This window comes from Lipotes vexillifer, unplaced genomic scaffold, assembly GCF_000442215.2.
Source record: "Lipotes vexillifer unplaced genomic scaffold, Lipotes_vexillifer_v1.1 scaffold670, whole genome shotgun sequence".
Lineage (NCBI taxonomy): Eukaryota > Metazoa > Chordata > Mammalia > Artiodactyla > Lipotidae > Lipotes > Lipotes vexillifer.
In genome coordinates, this window is record NW_006778108.1 from 1,298,202 (window position 1) to 1,322,760 (window position 24,559).

Below are 24,559 nucleotides of genomic sequence, written 5' to 3' on the forward strand. Positions count from 1 at the left end.
ATTTGGATGTAAGAGTTCTTAATACATTCTGGATACTAGACCCTTATCAGATTTATAATTTACAAATATTTTCTCCCATTTTGTAGATTATCTTTTTTTTTTTTGCGGTACGCGGGCCTCTCACTGTTGTGGCCTCTCCCGTTGCGGAGCACAGGCTCCGGACGCACAGGCTCAGCGGCCATGGCTCACGGGCCCAGCTGCTCCACGGCATGTGGGATCTTCCCGGACCGGGGCACGAACCCGTGTCCCCTGCATCGGCAGGCGGACTCTCAACCACTGCGCCACCAGGGAAGCCCTGTAGATTGTCTTTTAACTTTCTTCATTATGCCCTTTGATGTCCTTTGTCCAATTTACCTATTTTTTTCTTTTGCTGCTTGTACTTTTGGTGTCATTTCTAAGAATGCATTGCCAAATCATGAAGATGCACTTGTATATATTTTTCTAAGAATTTTATATTTTTAGCTCTTACACTTAGGTCTCTGATCCACGCTGAGTTAATTTTATATGTAGTGTAAGGTAGGGATCCAACTTCATTCATTTGCAAGTAGATGTCTAAGCGTCTTAGCACCGTTTATTTATTCTTTCTCTATTGAATTGTTTTGGTATACTTTTCCTTTTAAAAAAAAGAAATCAATTGACCATATATGACACCAAAACCACAGGCAACAGGGACTTCCCTGGCGGTCCAGTGGTTAAGACTCCGCGCTTCCAATGCCGGGTGTGTGGGTTCAATCCCTAGTCGGGGAACTAAGATCCCACATGCTGCACGGTGCGGCCAAAAATAAAAAATAAAAAATAATAAAAATGAAAAAATTTTTATTAAAAAAAAATAGCACAGGCAACAAAATAAAATTGGACTTCATGAAAATTAAAACCTTTTGTGCATCAAAAGACATTATCGCAACATCCCTGGTGTTCCAGTGGTTAAGACTCCACGCTCCTAATGCAGGGGCCCCACATTCGACCCCTGGTCAGGGAACTAGGTCCCGCATGCCTTAACTAAAGATCTCGCATGCTGTAACGAAGATCCTGCACGTGGCAACAACGATCCCGCGTGCCGCATCTAAGACCCAGCACAGCCAAATAAATAAATAAATAAAGAAGTTTTAAAAATCTACTATCTTAACCATTTTTAAAATTTATTTATTTATTTATTTATTTTGGCTGTGCCGGGTCTTAGTTGCGGCACGAGGGATCTTCATTGTGGCATGAGGGATCTTTAGTTGCAGCATGCGGGATCCTTTTAGTTGCAGCATGCAGACTCTTAGTTTCATCATGCATGAAGGATTTAGTTCCCCGACCAGGGACAGAACCCAGGCCCCCTGCATTGGGAGCGCAGAGTCTTACCCACTGGACCACCAGGGAAGTCCCTAAATAAATATTAAGTAATTTTTTTAAAAAAGACATTATCAACAGAGTGAAAAGGCAACCCACAGAATCGGAGAAAATATCTGCACAAACTACATATCTGATAAGGGAGTAATATACAGAATAGATAGAGAACTCCTAAAACTCAACAATAAAAACACCAAGCAACCCAGTTCAATAATGGACAAAGTACTTGAATAGACATTGCTCCAAAAGAAGACATATAGATGGCCAATAAGCACATGAAAAGACACTCAACATCACTAACCTTTAAGGAAATGTTAATTAAAATCACAATGAGATATCACCTCACACCCATTAGAATGGCTACTATTTTTTTTTTTTTTTTTTTTTTTTTTTTTTCTTGCGTTATGCGGGCCTCTCCCTGATGTGGCCTCTCCCATTTGCGGAGCACAGGCTCCGGACGCGCAGGCTCAGCGGCCATGGCTCACGGGCCCAGCCGCTCCGCGGCATGTGGGATCCTCCCGAAACGGGGCACGAACCCGCGTCTCCTGCATCGGCAGGCGGACTCTCAAGCACTGCGCCACCAGGGAAGCCCTAGAATGGCTACTATTAATAAAAAAAAGATAGAAAATGATAAGTGTTTGTGAGGATGTGGAGAAATTGGAAACTTTTACACTGTTAGTGAGAATATAAAGGGGTGCAGCTGCTCTGGAAGACAGTATGGTGGTCCCTCAAAAAGCAAAACAGAATCACCTTATGACCCAGCAATCCCACTTCTATATATACACACAAAAGAACTGAAAGCAGGGCTTTGAAGAGATATTTATATACTCATGTTTAACAGCATTATTCACAGTAGCTAAAAGGTTGAAGCAATCCAAATGTCCAAGGACAGATGAATGGATAAACAAAATGTGGTATATACATACAGTGGACTATTATTCATCCAGCCTTAAAAAGATTCTGACATACGCTACAACACAGATGAGCCCTGAAGATATTAAGCCAGTCACAAAAAGACAAATATTGTATGTTTTCACTTATGTGAGGTACCCAGAGTATCAAATTCAGAGACAGAAAGTAGAATGGTGGTGGTCAAGGGCTGGGAGAAGGGGAGAATGGGGAGTTAGTATATAATGGATATAGAGTCTCAGTTTTACAAGATGAAAGAGTTCTGGAGATGGATGGTAGTGACGGTGGCACAATGATATAAATGTACTTAACGCCACTGAACTGTACACTTAAAAACAATTAAGATGGTAAATTTACATTATGTATATTTTACCTCAATTTTTTTAAATTGGGAAAAAAATCAGTTATAAATATGAGGGTTTATTTCTTGATTCTCAATTCTATTCCACTGCTCTATCTGTCTGTCCTTATGCCAGGACCACACCTGTAGCTTTGTAGTGAGTTTTGAAATTGGAAATGTGAGTCCTCCAACTTTGTTCTTCTTTTTCAAGATGTTTTAATTAATCCTGATCTGTTGCATCTGCATCTGGATTTTAAAATCAGCTTGTCAATCTCTGCAAAGAAGCCAAATGGAATTTTACTGGGGATGGCAATGAGTCTGTAGATCAGTCTGGGGAGTCTCGCAATCTTTATTTTTTTGGCAGCATGGGTCTTTGTTGCTGCACGTGGGCTTTCTCTAGTTGCGGTGAGTGGGGGCTACTCTTCGTTGTGGTGCGGTGGCTTCTCTTGTTGCAGAGCACAGGCTCTAGGCACGCGGGCTTCAGTAGTTGCAGCACGTGGGCCCTAGAGTGCGTGGGCTTCAGTAGTGACGGCGCATGGGCTCAGTAGGTGCAGCGCCTGGGTTCTAGGGCACATGGGCTTCAGTAGTTGTGACACACAGGCTCAGGACTTGTGGCTCACGAGCTTAGTTGCTCCACGGCGTGTGGGATCTTCCCAGACCAGGGATCAAACCTGTGTGCTCTGCACTGGCAGGTGGATTCTTAACCACTGCACCACCGGGGAAGTCCCTGCAATCTTAACATTAAGTCTTCCAAGCCATTAACAGGGGATGTCTTTCCATTTTTAGGTTTTCTTTCTCTCAACAATGTTTTATAGTTTTCAGAACATAAGTCTGTGTCTCTTTTGGAAATTTGTTCCTAAGTATTTTATTATTTTTGATGCTATTTTAAATGGAATTGTTTTCTTAATTTCATTTTAGGATTGTTCATTGCAGGTATATAAAAATACAACTGATTTCTGTATATTGGCCTTTATCCTGCAACTCTGCCGAACCCATTCATTTGTACTAATACATTTTTACTAGAATCCTTAGGATTTTCTAGGTCATGTCATCTATAAGTAGAGATAGCCTCCCTTCTTCCTTTCCAATCTGGATACCTCTTATTTCATTTTCTTGGCTAAATGGCCCAGCTCCATCAGTACAATGTTGAGGAGAAGTGCTGAGACATCCTTTGGACAAAGCAGCAGGTTAAACACAAGCTGGGGACACTACAGAACAAACACGGTTTCAACAAGTACACTGCAAGGCAGACAAATTAAAAAAGAGGAAACGCTCATAGATTAAGAGAGATTTAAGAGATATATTAACCAAATGCAACTAAGTTTCTGAACATACTATTTAAAAAAATTTTAGGGCTTCCCTGGTGGCGCAGTGGTTGAGAGTCCGCCTGCCGATGCAGGGGATACGGGTTCGTGCCCTGGGCTGGGAAGATCCCACATGCCGTGGAGCGGCTGGGCCCGTGAGCCATGGCCGCTGGGCCTGCTCGTCCGGAGCCTGTGCTCCACAATGGGAGAGGCCACAACAGTGAGAGGCCCACATACCGCAAAAAAAAAAAAAAAAAAAAAAAAAAAAAAAAATTTTAAGGCGATCAGAGAAATTTGTACACTGCCTGAAAAACTGATATTACAGAATTGTTAATATTTTAGAGGTCATAATGGTATGACCCTATCTTTAAAAATATCCATTGAAATATTTACAAGTGAAATATTATATTTGACATTGGCTTAAACAATCTGGGAGCGATGGGGGCATAAGGGAAACAAGACCGGCCAGGACTAGGGCTTGAGGACTGGTGAAGCCAGGTGACAGTATGTGGAAGAATTTCATCGTAACACTCAATTTCTATATATAAAGTTCTCTACAATAAAAAAATTTTAAATGTGTCCTTGATAGCTCTATCAGGAGATACTGGCTTCTTCTGAATTTCTAGTTTTTAGTGCAACCCGCTCCCAGAACTAGCCCTGGGTGATGCAGTGGCAGCATGTTTTATTTTTGACACTGCACTGTAACTGGGGAGCCTGGAGGGAGGAGGCCTCCAGCCCTGCATCCCACCCACAGCGTCTGGTACCCGCCTTGTGCCTGGAAGGAAGGCCAGGCAAACGTGCGCCTGAAGATGCTCAAGTTCTGTCATCGTGGAAACTTTTCAAACACAAGCTTAATTAAAAGCTAAATGGCAAGTGAAATACCATTTTTAGGGAAAAAAAATGTACAATGTTTAAAAAGATATATGCCTCCCTGTATTTTCTAAGTTTCTACAATTAACATCTTATTTGTGTAATGAAAATTATAAACAGAGAATTCTCTGGTGGTCCAGTGGTTAAGACTCTGTGCTCTCCTTGCCAAGAGCCAGGGTTCAATCCCTGGTCGGGGAACTAAGATCCCACAAGCCTGCAGTGCAGCCAAAAAAAAAAAAAATTGGCTTCAGGAATAATAAACAGCCATTTAAAGTAAATATTTTAAAAACATTATAAACAGATAATGCATATTTATGGTATAAACATTCCCTAAAATATTTACTATCTGTAAGAGTTATATACAGGGGCTTCCCTGGTGGCGCAGTGGTTGAGAGTCCGCCTGCCGATACAGCGGACACGGGTTCGTGCCCCGGTCCGGGAGGATCCCACATGCCGCGGAGCGGCTGGGCCCGTGAGCCATGGCCGCTGGGCTTGCGTGTCCGGAGCCTGTGCTCCGCGACAGGAGAGGACGCGGCAGTGAGTGGCCCGCGCACCGCAAAAAAAAAAAAAAAGTTATATACAGAGAAAATGTTTCAAAAAATGAAATGCTTTGTACGACTGTAAATTCCACTGTTCTGTGGTCCTTATAGACATGTTCTAACATTCACAGTCAGTAAATGAAACTCAAATGACAAATCACCTGGGAGGATAACCTCCATCTTTTTAGATAACTGTGAGCCTAAGGTTCTTATCTGGGGGAGTCAATTTTTTCCCCAAGTTTTTATTGTGCCAACTGAAACTACTTGTCCCAGATGCTTGGCTCCCCTAAGTCCTGGATGGGAGACAGGAGCCCCTGTGATGCCAGGGCCTGACAGCCACAGGAGGCTCACACCACCCTGCTTCCAACAAAGACCCCAGAGCACCTCCCACCCCAACACCAAAACCAAACAAAAGCAAAGAAAGCGGCAGGTGCTGGGGGAAGGAACGACTCTGGTGAGGACCCTTCCACATACGTGCAAAGGGCAGGGGTGCTGCCCATTCACACTCTAGAAATCCTACACTGAGCGTCCGGTGCGGGAGGGAGACAGTGTCCACAGAGGGGGTACACACACAGTAAACAGACACGGCCTATTCCAGCTCTGCCCTAAAACTGCAAATCAACTGTGAAAGGGTGAGGCCTCTGAGTGAACAGCTGTCAAAGACGAAGCTCAGGCACAGGCAGTGCTTACTCTGAGCAGGGGAGAAAGAGCAATTTTATAACTAGAGGGCAGAACCAGTGTCTTGGGGTGGGGGAGGGGAGCTGGCGGTGGCTCACTGGCTCAATAAAGTGGAGAGAAATGGGACGATACCAGCCATTTCTGCCACGTGGTAAACCCGCCTGGGATTGCGGTACGGAGTGCAAAGGTCTAGAAGCGTCAAGCCTTGGCATCACAACGCACCCCAGTCCTTGCCCTCCAATGCATTAGCTCCCATCCACTTGTGCTTTCTCCCCTTGAGCAGGAGTGTCGCCCACCAACCCATTCTCCCCGACGCCCGAGCCATTTCTCCCATCCCAGATGGCAGCGCTCACCTCTGCAGGGCCTGGAATAAGACTCAGTGCCCACGAGAGGCCACCTAGCATCCTGGCCCCAAGGACCCATACCTGATAGATGGCTTCGTCACAGGCGTTCTGAAGGCCCAGGTTCACCATCGTGTTCTGTAGTGTGCGGCCCATGTAGAATTCCAGGGAAAGATAGTAGATGCGCTGAGGAAGCAAAAGGAAGCATCTTAGACTGTGCATTCCACCCCACACACGAGAAGAGTCCGGTGCCGAGAAGACCTTCTTAGGGGCTTCGCTCAGTCAACCCTGCACTTACCTGCACATCCCTAAAATGGGCTCACTCCCTTCAGCCTTGGCCAACCTCAGCTTTCCAGGGGCAGCCCCCCTAGTGGGGGCCCTTCGAAAGTAGTCTGTTCACTGCCCTTCTGGAGTCCCCAAGGGGATGGAAACGAACCACTGCCTGAGGTAGGGAGGCAGGGAGGGGCAGTAGTGGGGAACAGACTCCCAGGACAGACAGAGCCAGGTCTGAGCTTGGCGAGGCCTCTTCCCAGCCACGCCCTCGAGGAGGAGACCACATCGCTCACACGGGGTGAAACGGCCCTGCAGGATGAACAGCTCCTGACACCTGCACTAAGTACTCAGCGCAAACAGCACGGGCAACACAACGGGATAGACGGATGGGCACGTCTACTTCCACCTGCTGACTGTTTGCTGGCTTTGGGGGACTGAGAGGTAAACCTCCATGTAAACGAGGTGACGACCACCAACACTTGCTGGGGGCCACACAGGGTTCAACACTTCCCGCGCCTGGTGCCATCTGCCCACACGACCGCCCAATGGGCCACGGGAGGCAGTGGCAGAGCTGAGATCTGGCTCGCAGAGTCCTGCTCTCATACAGGGCTCCATGCTGCATCTAGCTGTCAAGAGTAAGGCCTTGGGACTTCCCTGGAGGTCCAGTGGTTAAGACTCCACGCTCCCAATGCAGGGGGCACGGATTCGATCCCTGGGTGGGGAGCTAAGATCCCTCATGCCGCACAGAACGGCTAAAAAAATAAAATAAAATAAAACTAGAACTCTCAAAAAAAAAATGAGTAAGGCCTTGAAGAGAGAAGGGAAAAATGCTTCCCTACAGAAGAATTCTGATTAATAAACGCAGAAGGAATGGGAGGAATGGAAAACCACCATGAGAACAGCACAGGAACAGCTGCGCAGGTGACCACCATGGCTCTAGGGACTGGCTGGATATTCTGCACAACCCTCCAAGTGTCTCTCCCCAAATAATCTTAATTGCCGTGGTGGTTTTAGCAGATGCCCCCCAATTCTCTGATAGCCTTCACTCCAGGAGGTGTTGTGGTGCTCAACCCCCTCCTGCTGAGGGTGGGCTGGTCATGGCAGCTCCCTTCCGACAAATAGCCTGGAAAGGGAAAACTGCAAATTCACAATTTTGGATTGTGATGACACCTTCCCCACATGATCAAGGTTAACTTCACCAGTAACAGGTCGGGTGATATGCTGTCATGAGAAGGGGACCTCGCCTCCACGGTTTCCTTTCCAAAACTCCCAACCCCAGACTGACGGTGAGAAGCATCGGTCAGACCCAAAGTTAGGGACATCTGTGGAACTGCCTGACCAGCACCCGTCAGATCTGTCAAGGTCACAGAGGACAAGGAAAGACCAACAACCACTGTAGATAGAAGACTAAGGAAATAGGACGACTGAATGCCCTGAGGACGCTGGATTAGGTCCGGGACAGAGAAAGGCCATCAGAGGAAGAACTGACAGGAAGTGCTGAGCCAGCGCTAACTTCTTAGTCTTGATACCTGTGCTGTGGTCACTCAGGATGTTACCATTGGGGGCAGCCGTGAAGGGCACGTGGGCATGCTACACTCTATTTGCAACACTCTGTCAACCTAATATTTCCTCTAAGTAAAACGTAAAAGAGCAAAACCAGACCTTGAAAAGGTGTGTGTCTGTGAGCTGTGCACGTGCACGATGATGAGAGAGCACATCTCGGTCTCAGGTGTGAATCCAGGGGAGAGCGCTGGCTGCGCTACGGTTTTACCCTTCCTATAAAATTTCCAAAATATACAATCTAAAAAATCTATTTCCCTATGGGCTGCAGAATGCAGGGAGAAGAAAGGCCTGGATTCCTTCTCCTCAGGTGGCGAGAGGGCTGCTGGGGCCTGTGCACTTCACGGAGACACCTGCAGAGGGCGACCTGCTGAGCCCCGCACCAGCAGCTTTGGAACCTACCATGTGGGCAGAGACACGCTGAAGGCACTTTCTTATACCTTGTTTAGAATTCTGACCAGCAGCTGACCAGAAACATCTGAGGAAACCTGGTGACCATCTGCCAGCCAACAGCCGTTTTAGTGGTGCTGCCCTTTGGGTTTTTCCAGCAGCATTCACACCATCACTTCACACTTCACTGTAGTTGTTCTTAAACTACTCTCCTCAGAACCAAGAAGCAGCCTGAAAGGATGGGCCAGGTAGAAAGAGGCTCCCAACCTGCAAAACACACAGGCAGGGGACCTATGTATATGGAGAGACATCCCATGTCAATGGATTGGAAGGCTTAACGCCGTGAAGATGGCAATAATCCCCAAATGATCTACAAATTCAACACAATCCCTGTCAACATTCCAGCTGGCTTCCTTGCAGAGTGACAAGCTGATTCTAGCATTCAGATGGAAATGCAAGGGGTCTGGAATAGTCAAAACAATCTTGAAAAAGAAAACGGAAATGGAGAACTCACACAAATCTCAAACCTTACTACAAAACTACTGTCAGTGAGACTATCCTGGCATAAAGGAGGACACACAGAGCAATGGAATAGCACAGAGAGTCCAGAATAAACCCTCACATTTATGGTCAACTGATTTCCAACAGGAGTGCCCAGATAATTCTGTGGGGAAGAACAGTCTTTTCAACAAATGGTGCTAGGACAACTGGATATCCAGAAGCAAAAGAATAAAGTTGGACTCCTCTTTCATACCATATGCAAAAAGTTAATTCAAAATGGATCAAGAACATAAATATAAGAGCCAAAACTATAAAACTCTTAGGAGAAAACACAGGGGTTAAATCTTTGTGACCCTGGATTAGGCAATGGTTTCTTCTGACATGACATCAAAAGCACAAGAGAAAAAACAGATAAACTGGACTTCATCAACATTTAAAACATTTGATACAATTAAGTAAGTAAAAAAGACAACCCACAAAAAGGGGAAATGTTTTTAAACTGAAGTATAGTTGATTTACAATCTTATATTAGTTTTAGGTGTACAACATAGTGATTCACAATTTTGATAGATTATACTCCATTTAAAGTTATTATAAAATATTTCCCTGTGCTGTACAATATATCCTTGTAGCTTATTTATTTTATACATAGGGGTTCGTACCTCTTAATCCCCTACCCCTATCTTGCCCCTCCCCTCTTCCCTCTCCCCACTGGTAACCACGTTTGTTCTCTGTATATTCAAGCCTATTTCTGTTTGGTTATATTCATTCATTTTACTTTTTAGATTCCACATATAAGTGATAACATACAGTATCTGTCTTTCTCTGTCTGACTTGTTTCACTTAGCATATAATACCCTCCAAGTCTATCCATTCTTCTTTTTATGGCTGAGTAATATGCCACTGTGATATACATATCACATCTTCTTTATCCATTCATCTATTGATGGACACTTAGGTGCTGCTATGAACACTAGGGTGCATACTTTTGAACTAGTGTTTTCATTTTCTTTGGATGTATATTGTTTTATGAGTAGTATTCCACTGTGTATATTGACCACATCTTCTTTATCCATTCATCTGTTGATGGTCACTTAGGTTGCTTCCATATCTTGGCTATTGTAAACAGTGAAAATATCTTTTCAAATTAGTTTTTTCATTTTCTTCGAATATATACCCAGGAGTGGAATTGCTGGGTTATAAGGCAGTTACACTTTGAGTTTTTTAACGAACCTCCATACTGTTTTCCATAGTGGCTGCACCAATTTACGTTCCCAGTGTAGGAGGGTTCCCTCTTTTCCATATTCCTGCCAACATTTGTTATTTATGGTCTTTTTGATGATAGCCATTCTGACAGGTATGAGGTGACATCTCATTGTGGTTTTGATTTGCATTTCTCTGATGATTAGTGATTTTGAGCATCTTTTCATGTGCCTGTTGGCCATTTGTATGTCTTCTTTGGAAAAATGATTATTCAGGTCTTCTGCCCATTTTCCAATCAGTTTTATTTTATTTTTTTTGATATTGAGTTGTATGAGCTGTTTATATACTTTGGATATTAACCCCTTATTGGCTGTATCATTTGCAAATATTTTCTCGCATTGAGTAGGTCTTGTCTTTTGTTTTGTCAATGGTTTCCTTTGCTGTGCAAAAAAAGCTTTTAAGTTTAAATTAGGTCCCATTTGTTTATTTTTTACTTTGTTTCCTTTGTCTTAAGATAAAAAAAAACCTGCTAAAATTTATGTCAAAGAGTGCTCTGCCTATGTTTTCTTCTAGGAGTTTTATAGTATCTGGTCTTACAGTTAGGTCATTAATCCATTTTGAGTTTATTTTTGTATGTGGTGTGAGGGAGTGTTCTAATTTCATACTTTTACATGTAGCTTTCCAGTTTTCCCAGCACCACTTGTTGAAGAGACTGTCTTTTCCCCAATACATATTGTTGCCTCCTATGTCCTAGATTAACTGCCCGCTAAGTGGGTGTGTTTATTTCTGGGCTCTCTATTCTGTTCCACTGATCTATGTGTCTGTTTTTGCGCCAGTACCATACCGGTTTTTGTTAGTTAGTTTGTTTTTGTTTTTTTATTGGAGTATACTTGATTTACAATGTTGTGTTAGTTTCAGGGTGATTCAGTTATACATGTATCCATTCTTTTTCACTCTTTTCCCTTATAGGTTATTACAGAATATTCAGTAGAGTTTCCTGTGCTATACAGTAGGTCCCTGTTGATTATCTATTTTATATGTAATAGTGTGTATATGTTCATCTCAAACTCCTAACTTATCCCTCCCCCATCCCCCTTACCCCTTTGTTAACTGTAAGTGTGTTTTCTACGTTTGTGAGTCTGTTTCCTTTTTGTAAATAAGTTCGTTTGTATCATTTTTTTTTTAGATTCCACATATAAGTGATATCGTATGATATTTGTCTTTCTCTGTCTGACTTACTTTACTTAGTATGATAATCTCTAGGTCCATCCATGTTGCCGCAAATGGTATTATTTCATTCTTTTTTATGGCTGAGTAATATTCCATTGTATATATGAACCACATCTTCTTTACCCGTTCATTAGTCAGTGGACATTTAGGTTGCAGTATCATACTGTTTTGATGACTGTAGCTTTGTAGCTTTGTGACTGTAGTCACAGCGTGATACCTCCAGCTCTGTTCTTCTGGGAGAAAATATTTGCAAATCACATAGCTGGTAAGAGATCTGTATCAGGAATATATATATACAATTCGATAATAAAATGACAGCCCACTGGTAGGTTAGGCAAAGGATCTGCACAGACATTTCTACAAAGAAAATACAAACTGCCAATAAGCACATGAAAAGATGCCTAACATCATGAATCATAAGGGAAATGCAAATCAAAAGCACAATGAGATGCCACTTCACATCCACTAGTACAACTATGATCAATAAGCCATCAGATAATAACAAATGGTTAGCAAGGATCTGAAAACTAGCTGATGAGAATGTAAGACGGTGCAGCTACTCTGGAAACCAGTCTGGCAGGTCCTCAAAAGTTAAACAGTTTACCATTTGGCCCAGCAATTCCACTCCTAGACATATACTCAAAAGAAATGAAATCCTGTGTCCACTAAAAGACTTGTATTTAATAGTCAAAAGGTGAAAACAACTCAGATGTCCACCAACTTATGAATGGATAAATAAAATGTGATATATCCATACAATGGAATATTATTCGGCCATAAAAAGGAATCAAGTACTGATAAAGCTACAATGAGAATGAACCTAGGAAACATTATGCTAAATGAAAGAAGCCAATCACAAAAGACCACATATTGTATGATTCCATTTATATGGAATATAGGTAAATCTACAGAAACAAAAAGTAGATTAGTAGCTGCCTAAGACAGGCGGACAGGGAGTTTAGGGTGGGTAACAGCTAAAAAGCGTGGGGTTTCTTTCTGGGGTAATGAAAATGTTACAAAACTGACTGTGGTGATGGTTGCACACAACTCTGAATATATCAAAACCACTGAATAAACTGTACACTTTAAATGGGTGAATTGTATGGTATCTGAATTTTATCTCAATAAATATTGTATGTAAGATAGAATACTTCCAGTTGTAAAGGTGGTAGGATAAAAATGTCTCTGCCCACTTCTCCCTAAAACTCACTGACCCTAGGAAAACAGAGGTGGAAACCGAGGGAGGCAGAACTCAGCCAGAAACTGCCCCTTGTGTCACTTCACCACCAAGCTGCAGGAGAGGGATGAGGGTAACTGTCCACTGCTGGTCTCTGCCTTCTGAGGCCGATGAAGGGACAAAGAACTTTACACTCACATGCGTGCACACTCACACACCCACACGTGTACATGCATTCACACCCACAGCGCACACTCGCTCACACCTGGTGCGCATGCACACACAGACACACACACACATCACAAAACTGGGAACCATGCTGCACACAGCAGGCCCTGCCCCATCATCGAGCTGCAAGCAACTGGCTCAGGAAGAATCCCCTCCACTCAGAGATGGAGCTCAGGGTCTACACCCTGAGAAGAAAAACAGAACAGACAGGAAATACAACAGGCAAAGAACACCCAACATTTACCAAGGGCCACATGAAATCCATAAACACAGACCCATCTAAGACATCAAGAAACACTGATAAGGTAACAAAGGGACTCAACCAAGCACGGGAAAGAAGTAAAATAAATAAGAGATAAAACCACCACGGAAATGGAGGCAGCACTGAATGCAAAACAGTGGCACAGCTGAAAACAAAAACCTGGCTGGAAAAGTGAGCAAAGTGGGGGAAAATCATGAAGAGGACTGGAGAGAAAAATCCCCACATACAGAAGACAAGGAATACTTAACATCTGCATAATTAGTGTTCCTGAAGAAAGAAAATGAATAAAATGTTAAAAAACTTTTCAACATGTAATTTAAGAAAACTTTACATATATATTAAATCTACAAATTGAAAGAACATGCTTACATGCAAAAAAAATTCCAGGGTCCTTTAAATCACAAACACGTCGCAGTGTAACGAGTGATTCTGCAGAGCTGCCCTCTGCTCCACCACCGCTGTCACTGCTGCTCACGGCCCATTGCTTCCTCCTGACTTTTCACTGTCCTGGACACTATTTACTCTATACTTGAACTGATTTATTATGATATGGGGTTCCCAAAGCACGGTACCACACCTCCCTCTAGATGGCGCTTAGTAATCAACGTGAAAACACACTGAGACGACAACACCCAGCTGTCCAAGAGAGTGAGTGAATGTTTTGAGCAGCCATTCCCTCCTTCTAGGCACACATGAAGGCCATGCCTATTTATGGGGTTCTCCCAAGAGGTTTTATAAAAAGTTGGCAGGGCGTGAAGCAACAAAGCCCGTGAGCCACAACTACTGAGCCTGCGCGTCTGGAGCCTGTGCTCCACAACAAGAGAGGCCGTGACAGTGAGATGCCCGTGCACCGTGATGAGGAGTGGCCCCCACTCGCCGCAACTAGAGAAAGCCCGTGAGCAGAAATGAAGACCCAACACAGCCAAAAATGAAGAAAGAAAGAGAGAAAGAAAGGAAAGAAAAGAAAGAAAGAAAGGAAGGAAGGAAGGAAGGAAGGAAGGAAGGAAGGAAGGAAGGAAGGAAGAAAGAAAGAAAGAAAGAAAGAAAGAAAGAAAGAAAGAAAGAAAGAAAGAAAGAAAGAAAGAATCAGATTTATATTTAAAAAAAAAAAAGTTGGCAGGGGACTTCCCTGGTGGTCCAGTGGTTAAGAATCCACCTTCCAGGACTTCCCTGGTGGCACAGTGGTTAGGAATGCACCTGCCAATGCAGGGACACGGGTTCGAGCCCTGGTCCAGGAAGACCCCACATGCCACAGAGCAACTAAGCCTGTGCGCCACAACTACGGAGCCTGCGCTCTAGAGCCTGTGAGCCACAACTACTGAGCCCTTATGCCATAACTACTTAAGCCCGCACGCCTAGAGCCCATGCTCTGCAATAATAGAAGCTACCGCAATGAGAAGCCCACGTATCGCAACAAAGAGTAGCCCCCGTTCGCCACAGCTAGAGAAAGCCTGTGCGTGGCAATGAAGACCCAACGCAGCCAAAAATAAATAAATTAATAAATTAATTTATTTAAAAAACCTTTAAAAATAATTAAAAAAAAAAAAGAATCCACCTGCCAATGCAGGAAACACGGGTTCCAGCCCTGGTCCGGGAAGATCCCACATGCCGCGGAGCACCTAAGCCCGTATGCCACAACTACGGAGGCTGCGCTCTAGAGCCTGAGAGCCACAACTACTGAGCCCATGAGCCACAACTACTGAAGCCCGCATACCTAGAGCCTGTGCTCCTCAACAAGAGAAGCCACTGCAATGAGAAGCCCGCTCGTTGCAACTAGAGAAAGCCCATGTGCAGCAACGAAGACCCAAAGCAGCCAAAAATAAATTAAAAAAAAAAAAAAAAAAAAAGAATCCGCCTTCCAATGCAGGAGACGCACGTTTGATCCCTGGTCGGGGAACTAAGATCCCACATGCTACGGGCAACTAAGCCCGTGCACTGCAACTACTGAGCCCACGCGCTCTGGAACCTGCGCACAACTAGAGAGAAGTCTGTGCGCCACAATGAGAGATACCGAGTGCTGCAACTAAGACCCAACACAGCCAAAAATAAATAAATAATATTAAAAGAAAAAACGTTGGCAGGTCAGGGATATGATCAAGATGTTTTTATTTTGCCTTTAACTATAAATATGTATTTTAAAAGTTGTAGTTCGATCTTTCTGCTAAAGTTTCCAACTTTTAACTAGCACTATGAAAATAGCTTGATTATTCTCTTTTTCTAAGCGACGGGTGCTGAGGGATAAAATGTTGGGCCCAGTCTTAAAGCCTCTGAATCCTTTCATTTTCCTCCCAAGTTCAACATGGGTGTCCAGGGTTCAGCTGTGTATTTAGTTCTGTAAACCTGCCTGGGCAGCCTCCTGCGGCATCCTGAACACAAGGGCAGCAGGAGCAGCATGGCATCCAGGGTGCCCCCAGCACTGCCCACTCAGAAAGGACCGACCACAGTCAGCTCTGCGCCAGGCACCGCTGCAGGCTGTGCTTGGCTGGAGCTCAGGACTCAGGGTCTGTGCCTTGTTTTCTGTTGCTGTTTTTGTCTGTGTGACTTGAGAACTTTTATTGTTTCCTCACATATGTTGATTTTGTTTTCCCCAGTTTCCTTAAGATGGTTCAGCGTGAAACCATCAAACTGAAGAGGGCACTTGAGAAGCCGGCCAATGACATGCACAGATTTTGAACCACACGGACTGGGTCCCATCCCGGCTCCTGCAGCGGCCGGTGGGGCGACCTGGTCACTTTATGTCTCTGATAGCACCATGCCTACCTGGAACTTGGCAATGCTGGTCCCCTCACCTGGCCAGATTTTCAGGGAGGGGTGTGGAACCTAAAGAACAGGGTGACAATTCTGGACAAAAACCACCTGCAAAGGGCCAGCTCCTTGCCAGGAGCAAACTCTGCGGCTGCAGGCCCAAGGCCATCGCAGGCCCGGCCCAGCCCCTTCCTACCTCTCCAGCCCCTCCAGCCTCCCCGGCGCCATCTGTGCAACCTTGGACAGGGCCTCCCGGCTCAGGGGTGCCAATCGAGAACCAGATGTTCACCTGCTTGAGCCTGAGAACAGCAGGGACCCCCTAACCTTGCCACACAGCTCTGGGAGGCCGTCTGCAGGCCCGAACTAGGTCACTGACCTTTCTTGCAGAGTCCCTTCTTTGCAATATGGCTGTAACAAGTGTTAAATGGCCTAGAGGCAGCCTTAAGTTTTTTATAAATTGAGTTTATTTATTACATGCAAAGCCCACACCAACAGGTAACATCACAGAAAAGCATAAACAAAGCTCTTCGACACAGATGAAAATATGATCAACACAAACATTATACAACATATTACTCTCCTAAAGAATCTTAGGAGTTAATGAACTCTGTGAAAATGGAGTTTAACGTGAATAGGTAGAGCCTCATTTTGCTCTCTATACAACCGAGATTAATACATAGAACTGGACTTTCAGAGACCTCCAATTTCTTTTCCCTCTCCTAAGTGTGTTTAGAGTCCTTGTTTAACAGAAGGGTCTGAACACTCTGCAGGAAAAGGAAAGAAATAACTTTCAACACTCAGGGCATTGAAGCACAGACTGGGGCAATCGACTTCACCACCAGCAAGAACCCGATTCTACAGGCAGATCTGGCCAGGAAGGTGTCCACCTGCGCCAGGAACACACAGCCTCCTCACTCCTCGTCTATCAGATTCTGTTGGTGCCGCAGCAGTGTCTTAACCCATAAGCTGCCCTCTCGCAGCACAGAGTGGCTCCTGCCAGCCAGAGCTGGCCCTGACATGACACAGGGACACTGACCACTGACCCAACACAGAAGTCAGCTCTGCTGGCCCCCCCAGCCTCTACAAAGGCACTGAGGTCACCTCCAGCCTGCCGCCCTGCCCAAGCAGCTCAGCGAGAGGAGGGCTGCTGGGGGGAGGGGCCCTTCCACCCCTGTCCTCACTGAGCATGTCCCCGTGTACATGCTACTGCATCTGAGGGGCTTTTTGGAGGCAACAGCTTTATAAAACCACTACTGTGCTTGTGTGAGGATGCTGAGCGTTATCTACCACAGCTCTTAAGGCCCAACCTATGAAGTCACACTCGTACTTTCTTTCAGAGCCAAGTGCTGGGGAACCTTGGCTTCCCCTAACTGGTGGGTTGTGTCTCAAAGTGGACCACGAATTTCGTTTTTTATTTTAGGTACTGGTACCTAGGAGTAGAACACAGGTCTGTTTGCACAAAGTCAACTTGGAAAATGTAAAATATGATAAAATTACAGTACTTTATCCCTGTAAAATCTATAGGGATTTTACACTCAGAGATCACTTATTTCTGCAGGAAACAAATTCACTTTGTGTTACATGATGTCAGTGTCACAGTCCTCTGCCTTCCACCTTATGTGCCATTAAGCTCTACAAAGCATTTACTCACGCCATCCCAGAGCCAGATAATCATGGAGGCCACCTTGTCCCTGACAGATAGCCAGAGCCTAATCAATTTATAGTAAGTGATCTGGACCATGTCAAACTACACTTGTGACTAAGTGTTATAAGTTAGTGTTTTCAACAGAGCTACTTTCACCTTTAAAAAAATAATGGTGTTTCAAGGCTGAGAAAAGACACTCAGCTAAAACTGAAATTACATATAATTGTATTCCAGAAGATCCTGTTGAAGGCATTGTTAACCAGACTTTTTTTTTTAACATCTTTACTGGATTATAATTGCTTTACAGTGTTGTGTTAGTTTCTGCTGTATTACAAAGTGAATCAGCTATACGTATACATATATCCCCACATCCCCTCCCTCTTGCGTCTCCCTCCCACCCTCCTTGTCCCACCCCTCTAGGTGGTTGCAAAGCACTGAGCTGATCTCCCTGTGCTATGCAGCTGCTTCCCACTAGCTATCTATTTTACATTTGGTAGTATATATATGTCAATTGTCAATATTGCTCTCTCACTTTGTCCCAGCTTACCCTTCCCCCTCCCCGTGTCCTCAAGTCCATTCTCCATGTCTGCATCTTTATCCCTGTCCTGCCCCTAGGTTCACCAGAACCTTTTTTTTTTTTTTTTTTTTAGATTCCATATATATGTGTTAGCATACAGTATTTGTTTTTCTCTTTCTGACTTATTTCACTCTGTATGACTGACTCTAGGTCCATCCACCTCACTACAAATAACTCAATTTCATTTCTTTTCATGGCTGAGTAATATTCCATTGCACATATGTGCCACATCTTCTTTATCCATTCATCTGTCAATGGACACTTAGGTTGCTTCCACGTCCTGGCTATTGTAAATAATGCTGCAGTGAACACTGTGGTACATGCCTCTTTCTGAATTATGGTTTTCTCAGGGTATATGCCCAGTAGTGGGATTGCTGGGTCGTATGGTAGTTCTATTTGTAGTTTTTTAAGGAACCTCCATACTGTTCTCCATAGTGGCTGTATCAATTTACATTCCCACCAACAGTGCAAGAGGGTTCCCTTTTCTCCACACCCTCTCCAGCATTTATTGTTTGTAGATTTTTTGATGATGGCCATTCTGACTGGTGTGAGGTGATACCTCATTGTAGTTTTGACTTGCATTTCTCTAATGATTAGTGATGTTGAGCATCTTTTCATGTGTTTGTTGGCAATCTGTATATCTTCTTTGGAGAAATGTCTATTTAGATCTTCTGCCCATTTTTGGATTGGGTTCTTTGTTTTTTTGATATTGAGCTGAATAAGCTGCTTGTATGCTTTGGAGATTAATCCTTGGTCAGTTGCTTCATTTGCAAATATTTTCTCCCATTCTGAGGGTTGTCTTTTCATCTTGTTTATGGTTTCCTTTGCTGTGCAAAAGCTTTTAAGTTCATTAGGTCCCATTCGTTTATTTTTGTTTTTATTACCATTTCTCTAGGAGGTGGGTCAAAAAGGATCTTGCTGTGATTTATGTCATGGAGTGTTCTGCTTATGTTTTCCTCTAAGAGTTTTATAGTGTCTGGTCTTACATTTAGGTCTTTAATCCATTTTGAGTTTATTTTTGTGTATGGTGTTAAGAAGTGTTCTAATTTCATTCTTTTACATGTAGATGTCCAGTTTTCCCAGCACCACTTATTGAAGAGGCTGTCTTTCCTCCATTGTATACTCTTGCCTCCTTTATCAAACATAAGGTGACCATATGTGTATGGGTTTATCTCTGGGCTTTCTATCCTGTTCCATTGATCTATATTTGTTTTTGTGCCAGTACCATACTGTCTTGATTACTGTAGCTTTGTAGTATAGTCTGAAGTCCGGGAGACTGATTCCTCCAGCTCCGTTTTTCTTTCTCAAGATTGCTTTGGCTATTTAGGGTCTTTTGTGTTTCCATACAAATGGTGAAATTTTTTGTTCTAGTTCTGTGAAAAATGCCATTGGTAGTTTGATAGGGATTGCACTGAATCTGTAGATTGCTTTGGGTAATGTAGTCATTTTCACAGTGTTGATTCTTCCAATCCAAGAACATGGTATATCTCTCCATCTGTTTGTATCATCTTTAATTTATTTCATCAGTGTCTTATAGTTTTCTGCATACAGGTCTTTTGTCTCCTTAGGTAGGTTTATTCCTAGATATTTTTGTTGCAATGGTACATGGTAGTGTTTCCTTAATTTCTATTTCAGATTTTTCATCATTAGTGTATAGGAATGCAAAAGATTTCTGTGCGCTAATTTTGTATCCTGCTACTCTACCAAACTCATTGATTAGCTTTAGTAGTTTTCTGGTAGCATCTTTAGGATTCTCTACATATAGTATCATGTCATCTGCAAACAGTGACAGTTTTACTTCTTCTTTTCCAATTTGGATTCCTTTTATTTCTTTTTCTTCTCTGACTGCTGTGGCTAAAACTTCCAAAACTACGTTGAATAAGAGTGGTGAGAGTGGGCAACCTTGTCTTATTCCTGATCTTAGAGGAAATTTAACCAGACTTTTCAGTTGTCCAATTACCTTTCTAAATTTCTGTGTTCATTTCTCTTCCCTTCGCCATATCCTAAGAGCCCCATTCTCTACAAGGTAGAGCCAGCTATCTGTTGCCTGCTGTTTACCTGCTTCATGTCTTAACATGTGTGGGTTTCCATATGGGTTAGAGCCTGCTCTGTTTAATGGGCGGGAAAAAAGGAGGTATATCTGGGAAGATGTGTAAAGTTCTCTCAGTTTTCTTCCTTGTATTTCTTATCAGCAGCACAGCTGACAAAGCTGAGTAAGGTCTGCAGGTGACAACACCGTGTTGGTGTGAACACCCTGAGTTTTTTCCAAATGCTCTTGTTGTATAAGGGAATCTCCTTGATTTTCCGAGTCACACATTTGAGTTTTCAGGGGTAAAGGGGTATCAAGTCTAAAACTTACTTTCAAATGGTTCACAGAAAAAATGTATTTATATATAGAGAAAGACATAACAAACAAGTTAAAAATGTTTCATGCTTGGGGAATCCGGACAAAGAGCATATGGGAATTCTTTGTATCATTCTTGCAACTTGTAAAAGTCTGAAATCACATAAAATAAACGTTTAAAAAATCATCTATAGGGCTTCCCTGGTGGCGCAGTGGTTGAGAGTCCACCTGCCGATGCAGGGGACACGGGTTCGTGCCCCGGTCCGGGAAGATCCCACATGCCACGGAGCGGCTGGGCCCGTGAGCCATGGCCGCTGAGCCTGCGTGTCTGGAGCCTGTGCTCCACAACGGGAGAGGCCACAACAGTGAGAGGCCCACATACCGCAAAAAAAAAAAATCATCTATAAAGGGTTAGGATGCAGAAATGAGATCGGTTATAATATTTCATAAAGATACAGAGGGTTAGCCATCCACAGCACCTGGGTGTAAGTCAGCGTTCCCCAGAAAAACAGAATCAACAGGATATATACACAGAGATTTATTTTAAGGAATTGGGTCACATAATCATGGGGGTCCAAGACCAAAATCTGCTGGGGTGAGCCTGCAGGCTGAAGACCCAAGAAGCAGTGGCATTTGGAATCCAAAGGCCTTCTGCAGGAAAATTCCTTCTGGCTGGGGAGGGATGTGGAGAGGAAGAGAGGGGAGGTGGGTATGGTGGGGGTATCAGTCTTTGTTCTGTTCAGGCCTTCAACTGATTAGAGGCCCATCTACATTACAGAGGGTAATCTACTTTCCTCAAAATCCACTGACTTTAACGTTAATCTCATCTAGAAAACACCTTCACACAAACAACCAGAAAAATATTTGACCAAATATCTGGGCACCATAGCCCAGCCAAGTTGACACACAAAATTAACCATCACAGCCTGCAGGAGCAGAGGTCAGACTGCCTTCTAAGAAAAATCACGGCACACACCCAAAGCTTCCTAATCTCATAAATGATGGCTTCAGCCTACCTTCCATTTGGAAGGGTAATCAGCAACATGAAACACCTGCCCCTCCCTGGCTTCTGGCCAGAGAAAGTAACTCTGAGCTCTCTGCTATCAGGGAAGCTTGCCCATGGGATACAAGGTCAACTTCACACAGATGAGGGCAAACACATCAGAACAGTTGAGTGGGTCAAAAAGAGCCCAGTGCTGGACCCACTCCTGCCTAATTCAAACAAAATTTCAGAAGTAGGGGATGTGTGCAGCCAAGGCAACAAAAAACTGCTCTAGATCAGCTTCCTTTAACTCCCAGATCCAGCCAAACCATAAGATTAATTGTATTCATCATGATTATCTTACTAGAAATATTTAGGACAGCTGTTTGGACCCAGTGGCAGAGCTCTTTTCCTTAGTCCATCATTATGGTTATGCCAAGAGCTCATGGGGAAGAGCCATGGTAAACTGGCCAGTCCATCCACTACAAGGATGCAATCAGGCCAGCTGTCCACATCGTACAACATCTCCTTTAAAGACCCATGGAAGAAATCTCGCATCTGCTCATTCTAGAATTTACTGCAGAGATTTCATGACTCCCATAACTGGGCATGATCTGCAATTTGCTTTGGTTGCCAGAACTTACATCTGCATTTTGTCTCCTGACCATGTATCTGAACTTAACCCATTTTCCTACCTTTACTGTCTTGCCCCAACTTTCTCTTTGAGGTCTTCTATGAAGTTGAAACTTTTGCAGCATTATCTTGCTTAAGCATTCTTAAATTCTTTGTGGATGGAATGTTAATATAAAATGGAAACATTTTATCAGCAAACACAAAGCTGTAACGTTTTAGAACATCAAGGTACTCAGGGATGGATTACCTAGCTTGACCTTATTTTAAAGATGAAGAAACTGAGACCAAGACAGGTTAAGAAATCCACCCAAGCCCAAGGGTCAAACAGGCTAAACGGTAAAGCCAGGACTTGAGGAGCCTGGATTTCTGTGAGCCATCCCTCACCACCCAGCTGTTTTCCGTCCCTGAGTTTGCAGTGGAGTCCTGACCTTGCCATCACTTCAGAGACTCCTGGAGCCGTCTTTAGAACTAAGCCTGCCTCCTGCCAAGAGCTGACTTCTTAATTGTAGCCAGATTTTTTGACTTGCTGATTTGCCAGGCAGGTTACTTGAAAACTCCTCCTCTGAGCACTGAGCTTCAACCGTTTCTACTATTACCAAAGATTGAGTGCTTGAGAGTCATGAAACAATAGGTGCAGCATAGCACTGTACTATTTTGTGTAATAAAAACAAATGTTTCTACCTGCACAGAAAAAAAGATGTGGAACACAAGATGTTTGTAGCATTTACAGTGTTACCACTAGGTGGTGAGATTACAGTTAATTTTTTCCTTTTGGCTTATCTGTGTTTTCTAATTTTTTCTCCAATAATCACAAGGACTTGCATAACTGTTTTAAAGTAAATAAAAATATTAAATAAAATCACTTTAACTTATTGTTTAGATCGTCAGGCTGCCTAAGTCTGCAGTGCAGTGGTACACATCCTTGAAGCCGTTCTTAGGCTGGGGATGTGGCTCTGCAGGATTATTATTGGGAGACCTTCCACGTCCTCTCAGCTCTGATCCTCCTGGGGCTTGTTTCTTTTCCTTTACAAGCAAACATGTAACTTTTGCAGAAAAAGGAGACGATGAGCTTATTTTCAACATGAATTAGCCAGACTGAAGCACTCAAATTCCAAGTTTCCACTTTCAAATGACCTTCCTATCCAGGACAAGCAAACAAACCTTCCATTTACAGGCTGCGTGGCTTTAAAGAAGAGGAAGGTTTACACCTATAGCCACCATAGCAATCAGTGAGGATGAGCAAACCTGTTTTGTTAGAGGGATTTAATCCTGTTCATGAAAGGTTATTTCTGTAATCCCTGAGCCCATCACTAGCCCTTTCAGGATCTAAATATAGATAAACACTCTAATGGGACCCCACGGTGTTGCGGTGTGTTCTGGTCCAGCTGCAGGGAAATACCCTTGAATGTGCCGTCAGAGATGTCACCTGCTACATGAATAACAATGATATTGCAAATCAGAGCTCTGCCATCAGCAGGGAATTCTGGGGGAGCCACTGCCTGTTGGCCAGTTTCCCTGGCAAAGTCATCCCAAGCCCTTGTTGAAATAACCTGTTTCAGCCATTTGGTGCCACTTCTTTCTTCACTGTCTTGCATACTAAATACGTAGATCCTAGTTGGTATTCTAACATATCTGTCCTTTTTACCACCTCTCTTTTAGAAAAAGAGAGTGCCCCAGAATAAGTTTGGAAAAGCAACCAATCTCAGACTTCACAATTACTAAACATTTCTTAACGCCCTACAAAAAAACTGTAAAACACTATCAACACTATCAACAAAGCCCAGTGCTCAGGTGTACACTGCAAGTCAAATCTTTGCAAATTGGCTTCAGGCCTGCAAGTGTGTCCTTCCCTCACCAGTTTTCACTCTACATTAGTATAGCAGAAAGGATAAAACTCTCCATGGTCAAGAGGAAAAAAACAAAAACAAACAAACAAAACTGGTAGCAGGGGCCTGGCCAAGCCCATACCCATCAAACCGAAAACTACCACTTTGGAGAATCATATTTACTGACTTGGAAAGCTGTTGAAAAAGCTACAAATGTTGATGAATGAAACAGAAGAGCCACAAAATTGTATATACAACATGCTTTTTAAAAGTGTGCATATATATTCAAGAACAGGAAAAGATGTAGAAGGACATGCACCTATATTTTAACACAGTTAATAACAGAGGTGATGAGCAAATTTTCTCTCGTGTATTTTGTACTTTTCTACCATAAACCTACATGTGTGTAAAATGTAAAAAGAATAAACAATTCCTTAACGTCGGCCAACCTTAAGCTAAGTGAAGTTCTTCAAGGCAGAACTTGGAAGGCAGAGCCCATCACTGCGGGCTCCTTCTCCTCAGCAGGCTTCCCAGTGACGCCCCCCATCACTGCCCGCCCGGACAGCAGGCCCCAACCACAGGGCTCCAGGCCGCCCAGTACGCGAGGTGAGGGTTAGGCGACGCCGTGTGCGGGGCCGTCTCACCCGGTGATCTCTCCTCAACTCTG

At 43.7% G+C, this 24,559-nt stretch overlaps 1 protein-coding gene across 1 annotated transcript in view; it reads right to left on the bottom strand.

Annotated features, from left to right (window-relative positions):
* PYGB (glycogen phosphorylase B) overlaps positions 1–24,559 on the bottom strand; it is a 54,716-nt gene that overhangs the window by 29,689 nt on the left and 468 nt on the right. The window contains 1 exon segment of the mRNA XM_007472187.1: positions 6,401–6,502. Within this exon segment, the coding sequence (XP_007472249.1) occupies positions 6,401–6,502 (102 nt within the window).